Here is an 8,452-nt window from a genome sequence, read left to right as displayed (position 1 = left end):
GTATTTAATAATCATTTTGATAAAGTAGCAAAATATTCATTAAATAGATAATTTATAATAGTTTATCACAAAACTGTCCCATATATAATTTTGTAAAGATACTTAGAATAAATTCATGAATTACTTACTACTTCTTATAATAAAACTTTTGACTACAATTTTAAGTAGCTAGAAAGAAAATGAACTTGAAAAGAACCTGTGCATAAATATTCAAAAATATTTTAATAGTTATAAATGACTATACAGATTTTTCATAAGTCAACAATATTAAATATATCAAATTTTAAAAACAATCAAATATTTCAGCTTTCTTCAAGTACACATAAGATATTTCTTTGGCACCGTAAACAACCATATCTCAGTAAAACCTAAAAGAAGAAAGATGTTATAAAAACCATAGATAGGATCATCAAATAGATAGGGCAAATCCGCATGCATACATCAGAGGAGTTTTAATAAGATTTACTTTATTTCTATTCAATAGCCTCAAATAATAAAATTTCAACGAATATAAATATTTATCTTAGTTTCTAAAGCTAAGCATTTCATTAAGAACTAATTAAGGATTAACATCTGATGAATTGAACTAATGTAGAAATTAAAAAATAGGAAAATTAGAAGAAAAGATTCATTAATAAAATAAAAGTGAAAGTAACATTTGATATTTGTTAGGGCTTTTTAAATAGTCTGTGATCCTATGGAAGGTCGAACAAAATGTAGAGTTGTAAAAGATGGATTCACATTCTTTCATCATTTGAAACATTAGCAAACAAATTTTATTTAAAGATCACCTTGAGTAAAAAGATTTCATTTTAAAAATTTTATTTACTAATTCACATAAAGAACTAAAATATAAAATTTGCAAATAATTCAAGATTTTTTTTAATTCATTTTCAAAGTTTGAAAAATAGAAATTTTTCAAATAAAGAACGATAATTTAAGCATGGTTGCAAGTGATAAATGGCAGTTATTGTAGTTACATATGTGATAAAGACCCAAATTATTTTGAAAATCAAGGAATAAAGCAATTTTCAAAACCATTTGAGCCACATATAATAGTTTCAGATGGTGTATTCAACTAGAAATTTTAAAATTTAAAGTGCATATTTGAATATTATATAAATATATATATATATATTTGAATCAAGATTATAAATATTTATTGAAAATTAATGTAAGACTCTCAGAATCACAAACAGATAAATACATGTCAGAAAGAAATATGTGAATCTTGCTTATCTTACCCTCTGTTTTACCTTATTTTGGATAAGGAGGTATTTGTTCAGCTACATTTTTTGCTGTTTCAACAGCTTGAGTTAATACAACATCCACATGTCCACCATACATACGGAAAAGAGGTTCCAAGAAGATTTTATATACATAATATGCTCCATTGTATGTGAAGGGAGCACTACACCATGTCAAAAATACAAGCTGCAAGAAAAACATTTATGTATAATTTTCAAAAAGAAAAACTTAGTTTTGAAAGGCCAAATAATTTGAGAAGATATATATTCAAACCTTTTTTAGTAATAAGGCCTATTTCAAAAAGTTAAAAATTCCTTATTATATATTAGATTGGTAATTAACAGAAAGGCATATAAATCTAACTAATCCTTTGTTTTACCAAACACTTTTTTTTAAGACAGTTAACAAATACTGCTTTCTATAACCTTATAATTTTTTTTTTATATTCGCTAAAAATTAAAACTTAATTCAATTATATTTTATGTTTGGACCAATATTTTATTTTTTAAATACAAAATCTAAAAAATACAAAATTAAATCAACAAAAAAGGTTTTCAATACATAGAAATAAACTTTAAAAATAATGCAATATTTTTTTTACAAAAATTATGTAATCAGGACAGTATTTTTGGCATATATTACTAAGGAATAAATAATAATAATGAATAAATGAAATTTGACTGTTTTAGAGATAAAATGAACAGATGAAAATAAAAATTCCAGCTTTGCAGTTAAGAAGGGTTTAGATAATAAAAACAAGGCTTATGCTAAATATTATAAGTACATACATTTCTTTTTAAAAATAATGACTAAATATGATAGTTCAAATACTTTAACTAGCAGTAATTTTTTAAAGCAAACATCTATAAAAAAAAATTTCATCACTATATTTTTGGTGAAAAATTCCTTATTCTCTAATTCCATTGAATTGCAGATAACCAAAGTAAGACTTAAAAAAAATAATAAATTAAAAAAAACAACAGATTTTATAATTTAGATATACAGATATAGAAATAAAAAAGAATATGGATATAATAAAAAAAAGAAATATTAAACAATGTGTTAGCTTTGTACTTTAAGTAATTTAATAGTTTCTGCTATATTCTGATGCTGAATTTCACAAGAAATAATTTTAGAAAAAAAATAAGAGGCAGGATCTCACTTCGAGTATTTTTCTAGATGTAAAAATATTAGCATTTGTCATGGTTTTATTTATTTATTTTATTCTCAATTTTCTGCTATACTATCATGAAGAGAAAAATCAAACAAGACAAAACAGCAGAAGCTACAAAAATGTCAAGGAAAAAAGGTAGAAATGTTAAATCTCAGAATTCCAAATAATAAATAACAGGATTGCTAAATGGTGGGGGAGAGGAAGAAAAAGTTGTTAGAAAAATTATATAAATGACATACATAAAAATATTCTAAAAAAATATTAACTAAATATCTATTTTTCATTCCAATATTAATTTGATATAAGCATCCTAGAAGTTAATGAAGTAACACCTAATCTGATAAAGAATTATTTAAATGACTTAATATTTCAAACATTGATCAAACTAAACTATAATTAGGCTACATTACTGAAACAAATGGAATTTGCTAAGTATTTAATATTTGGTAATGAAGTATTGGATAGAATTATTATGACAAAGATATAGCTTAATCAAATGATGTCTACCATGCAAAAAATATACTAACACATAATTATAAGAACTATATATAATAAATATTATTTACATAATATAGGTAAAAAAATATATTTTTAAATAGTCTACATTAAAATCATTAAACTAAATCTGAATTATGTGGTTTTACATAATTTTACTGATACTGTATTAATAAAAAAAAGATTTAAAAAAACAGACTTTTATAGTTAAATTCTTAAACTTAAAAAAATATTAACACATGAAATTTCAAGTTCTAAATTATACCCTCTAAGAAACTATTTCTTTAATTGAATTGCGATTTTATACAATTTTTATTTCATGTTTGTCATAATAAAATACACCAGTTTCATTGAAACAAGTTGAAATATAGCATTAAATTAAGATACATAAATCTTATAAAAGTAAGAATTTACATTTATTAATCAACTATCTTACTTATTCTAAAACAAATTTAACATTTAAATATCCCATACCTTCAATGTAGAATAAAAGGGAAACCAAGAGAGAATGACATCTGTTAAAGCTTCTAAAATGTTAAATGAAGCAAATACAACCCAATATATTAACCACAATGTATCATCTTTCTTAGAAGGTGTTTGAAGAGCAACTAATCTGAAAAAGCATTAAGTGAAACGAGGTACTTTAGAAAATAAATTTAAAATTTCTTTATAAAAGTTAAAATTACTGAAAAAGTTTAAAAAAATTAATATTATATATAATGCAAACTTAACTTTAATAATTAAACTGTAATGTAACTAAAATTTAGAAAAATAAACCTTAAAATAATCTGAATTCATAATTGAACATAAAAATATAAATTGGCTAGATTTTCCCTATTTGACAGGCTTTATACAAATATGTCATAATATTCAAATTAATTATTATTCATAGCATATATAAGATTCATTTACCTGGTTTCCATCATAACAGGTAACATCTAAAACTACATAAAATATTTAAGATCCTGAAATACTAACTTTCTTTTATCATGTATTATTATAACAGGCATCATACTCTTTAATAATTTAAGATTTACTTACACACACACACACACACATATATATATATATATATATATATATATATATATATATATATATATATATATATTTAAAGAACAACTGATTTGTATATCTAAGAAAAAATTACTTCAATTTAAGCTGGTTTTTAATTTCTTGTACTAACCTTGACATTTTTATTTATAACGTGCATCTGATTTAGACATTTTACAGGATTTCAGATATATAGAATTCACAGATGAATTTAGAGAATAGTTTTAAAAATCAATTTAATAAATTCAATCTTACCATTTTAAGTCTATAAAAAAATTCAAATGTTTTTACTATACAATGCAAGTTATACAAAATTGTACATCTTACTAATAATATATTTATTATCATTTTCCAAACATTTTTATTTCATAGTATATATTACAATTGCCAACTCAAAAGCAGAATATTACTTCCTTAAAAAATTGTAAGTTTCATTGTTTATTGAGTCAAGAATCCTGAAGAATGGATAAAAAATTTTTAAACATTATAAGAAATTGAATTATAACACGAATTTTGCAATATTGTAAAAAAGATGTTTATATTCAACAAAATTGATTGGTTCCTTAACAAAATAAAATATTTCAATAAATCAAATTTAAGTAAATAATTCCTTAACCAAGAAGAACATCCTATTCATTTTAACACATGTAATTTAAAGATACATTATTACATTAAAGAAGGAAGTTATACATAACCAGATAAAGATATACCATTACATTAAAAAAATTGAGTTAATATAAAAATGCTATTAAAACTCTAAATAAGATTGACTATAAAAAATATCAAATCATTATTTCAGTCAACTATAAGCATTATAAAAACACTTACGAGCAATAGGCAGGATACAAAATTCCAATGCAAATGAATAGAATGTAGTAAACAAAAGAAGAATCTACAATAAGAAAAAAATAAGCACAAGCAGGCAGCCTATAAAACTACTCTTAGTTAATTATTTATAATACTAAAAGCAAAACAAAAAAAATTAAGTTAAAATCATAACAGCAAAAGTTTTATTAATTTAAAGCAGAGAACACAATGATGCATATCGATTACAACTTAAGGGAATTTCTGGATGATAACACAGAAAAATTAGATTAAAAACAATTAATCCGTAAATGGCAGAAATTAGTGAAAAAAATTTACACTGTCAATCTAATACAATACAGAACTTTGAGCAAGTATGAATCGATAAGAAACAAAAACTCGATTCTAGCTCTCTCCAAATAAAAATTAAAAATCATCAGAATGAAAACTCAAGTTAAATTAACTTACTTCTTCCCATTTTCAAACTTATTTTTGTTTATTTTATAAAATTTTAGATGTAAGTGGGTGTGTCACAACTCTAGTCAAACTATAAAATGTAGAACGGAAACAGCATGCACAACCAACAATACCAAAACTAGTTCAAATGAAATTCAATTTGTAACATGCGTGATACGAAGAAACTGATAGGTAAATTCACTCTTATTGCCATTCCAAAGACAAAACTAGCGCTATTTACTGTTCAAGTTCTAGTTTCACTTCAACTCACTCCGTGCATAGCATACTTAGTGAATAAAAAAGTTCTTACTACTTTGTTACTGTATTGCCTATGCAGACCGTATTTAAAGGATGAGACTAAGTTCGAAGCTAAAATAAAATATGAAGGCTATAAAGTCTATAAAGTCTTTGTGTGTTTATATAGTTTGATATTAAACTGCAGTTGTTTACTTCGTATTTTTTTATTGTTATTTTAAACTGCGATTAAAAATATAGAGCTTACTAAATAACATGTAACAAAAAATACCTAAGTAACTGATGAATGCAGTTTAAAAAGCAAAAAATTCATTCACTGAAAAAAAAAATTAAAATAAATAGAAGTTTCTTAGGAAAGCTGCAGCAGATGTTTAAAATATCATCTTTATTTTTATGACTATTTTTATTTTTCTTTCCTGTTGCAAACTGGTGTTTATTTTTTAAAATATGCAACGGTTCTGAAGAGCATCAATACTATATTGTTCGTGAAGAGTTAACTAATCAATTTTTTTCATCTCCAGTTTTAAAAAAATTCATCTATTGCAATTTTTTTATGGTCTATTCATTACAATAGATGAATGAGGACGACTATCCTCACGCTGAATAAGACAATAATTCTAACTCGACAAAAACCTAAGAGGAAAATTTTATAAATCATTATATTGAAGATGAATTGAAATCCATCATAATCATAATCATCACTAAATTCTATGTATCCATATTCTATTGAGACATTTCGATTTTCGGAAAAACTATTGCGATTTCGAATCTGGAGTAAAGGAGGATATTTTGAACACCTGTTGCATTTCAATTCAAAATTTTTATTTTTCAATTTTTGAAAGGAATACATTTTGTTATACTGTGTTATCATTTTATGTACTTCCATTTTGCTCCACCATCTCTGAGAAAGGGTCAGTTGCAAAAGGGAAAAATTCTTGTTGTTTTTCTATTTTACCGGCCGTTTGTAAGATTCCTCCAATGTATGGATTGTATAGAGAGAATATAAAGTATTTCTTTTATTTTAAAATTTTACTTAAGCTCTCTAAATATTGCCAAGAGTTATTAGGAGTATTTGAACGACTAGGAGTAATTATAAATTTTAAAGTGTTTATTTTTTGGCAAAGAAATATGTTTAATTAACAAAATGCCCCTTATTTTATATATGATCTTTAGACATAATGTTCTAATTTGTTATTCTGCGTGTATCTTCATCCATGCACAAGAGAATGCACCTGAAATATTATGATAAAACAGGTATTTCAGATATAATTTATAGAATGCCTGAATTCATATAATCTTCTGAACGTATGCATAGGCAAATGCGCAATGAGAAGGAAACTATGTATCGATCTTCATATAATGATTCAGTCTCTTTTGTAAATATTTTTGCTTGCTTAGAAATATTTTTAACTTAAAAATAAAATTTTTAAAGAAGTACTTAAATTTAGATTATTTTAAAATATCTAAAATCAAGCATCGCTTATGAACACGCAGAACTGATGTTTATGCTAGCTCTTTAATATTATACTTTATAAGAATAGGGTAATGCTGAATGTTTTTGCATAGTTTGTTCTAGATTACTTTTAATTGCATATGGCATTATATCATCTTTTCTTTCTTAAATGAAAGATAAATCATACTGATTTCTTTATAGTGTAAGAATTATATAAAAACTGGAAGAAGACAAGACAGGAACGCGTCAGTTTTATTTCTATTCTATCTGCTTGGCAAAGAGTGAAATATGAATAAAAATACAAAATACTTCCGTTTAAAACTTTCATGGATATAAATAATATTTTTTTGTCGCAGTCATCATTAATATGAAAACGTTAAGGCATATATATATATATATATATATATATATATATATATATATATATATATATATATATATATATATATATATATATATATATATATATATATATATATATATATATATATATATATATATATATGGATTTATGGATTAAGATTTTGTTAATGTGCTTTCTGGTGTCTGATATAAATTCAATTTAACGAAATAAAACTTGCTGGAAAGCTGAGAAACGTGAACGAAAATAATTTCACATTTTTCCTTGTCATTTTAATTGTTTTACCTGATTTGTAGAAGCGAAAAAGAAAAAAGAAGGAAAAAAAAAACAAAATACGTAGTTTATTTAAGAAAGCATCCTTGTGCGTGCATAGTACTCGGGTAAGAACACATTTTGGGATAACACCTGGAGCGCATTGTAACTAGAACAAATAAACCTGAAAAACGTGATGAAGGAATCAAAATAAAGAACATTTTTTAAGTAATTTTTGAGCAGTAGGCAAAGAATCCTATGAAAAAGGAAAGCAGATGAGCCAAGCGATGAATTCCGCTGGGCGATGTTACAAGAATCCACGGGGCTTGGGAAACTGTTCTCTCGACTTTATGTAATGCAAAGCTGATGTTAAATAGAAACATCTTGATAGTATGATGGAAATATAGAGAATCCTTTCATTTGAAATCAGTCATCAAATTTCAAAATTCTTAGATGAAAGATAGTAAACAAATATTTAGTTCGATTCCAACTTTTAGATGCTTCATCTCAGAGATCATTGTTAAGACGCAACGCACAAAGCTGTGTACTATAATGGAAAGGTAGAAAGTCTTATAAACTTTCAAAGAAGACACACAGTATATAAAAGAATTTTTAAGTCTATAAAATGAAGTAGTAACAAGAAATCGGTATTTATTTTGATTTTTTATTCAAAACAAGTTAGTATATCCATCGTTGCTCAAATTTAAATACCTTCCTACATAATACTTTTAATACAAAAATTAATGTTGTATGAATTATTACAATATGCACATTTTTTTTTTTTTTTTTTTACTATACCACAACTCTAGACTGATTGTCCTTAAGCCCATTGGTCTCTTGTCATCACTTGAAAATGAAGCGAGTGTCTGTTCTTTCTTTCAATGCTTTTAAGTAAAATTAA

At 24.5% G+C, this 8,452-nt stretch overlaps 1 protein-coding gene across 2 annotated transcripts; it reads right to left on the bottom strand.

The window, feature by feature from the left end:
* Nucleotides 1–203: 203 nt before the first annotated feature.
* On the bottom strand, nucleotides 204–5,420 carry LOC129958697 (receptor expression-enhancing protein 5-like). Of its 2 annotated transcripts, none has more exons than XM_056071344.1 (5): nucleotides 5,243–5,420; nucleotides 4,799–4,862; nucleotides 3,392–3,530; nucleotides 1,257–1,434; nucleotides 204–368 (listed from the first exon to the last, which is right to left on the bottom strand). In XM_056071344.1, the coding sequence occupies exons 1-4, from the start codon at nucleotides 5,250–5,252 to the stop codon at nucleotides 1,258–1,260; spliced, it is 390 nt and encodes a 129-aa protein (XP_055927319.1). In that variant the 5' UTR covers nucleotides 5,253–5,420; the 3' UTR covers nucleotides 204–368; nucleotide 1,257. The 2 variants fall into 2 exon arrangements, with proteins under 2 accessions (XP_055927319.1, XP_055927318.1); XM_056071343.1 differs by having other exon boundaries at nucleotides 1,245–1,434; nucleotides 5,243–5,416.
* Nucleotides 5,421–8,452: the final 3,032 nt, after the last annotated feature.

This window comes from Argiope bruennichi, chromosome X1 (assembly GCF_947563725.1).
Source record: "Argiope bruennichi chromosome X1, qqArgBrue1.1, whole genome shotgun sequence".
Taxonomy (NCBI): domain Eukaryota; kingdom Metazoa; phylum Arthropoda; class Arachnida; order Araneae; family Araneidae; genus Argiope; species Argiope bruennichi.
Note: the sequence above shows the minus strand (reverse complement) of the source record. Positions and strands in the feature narration are given on the sequence as shown.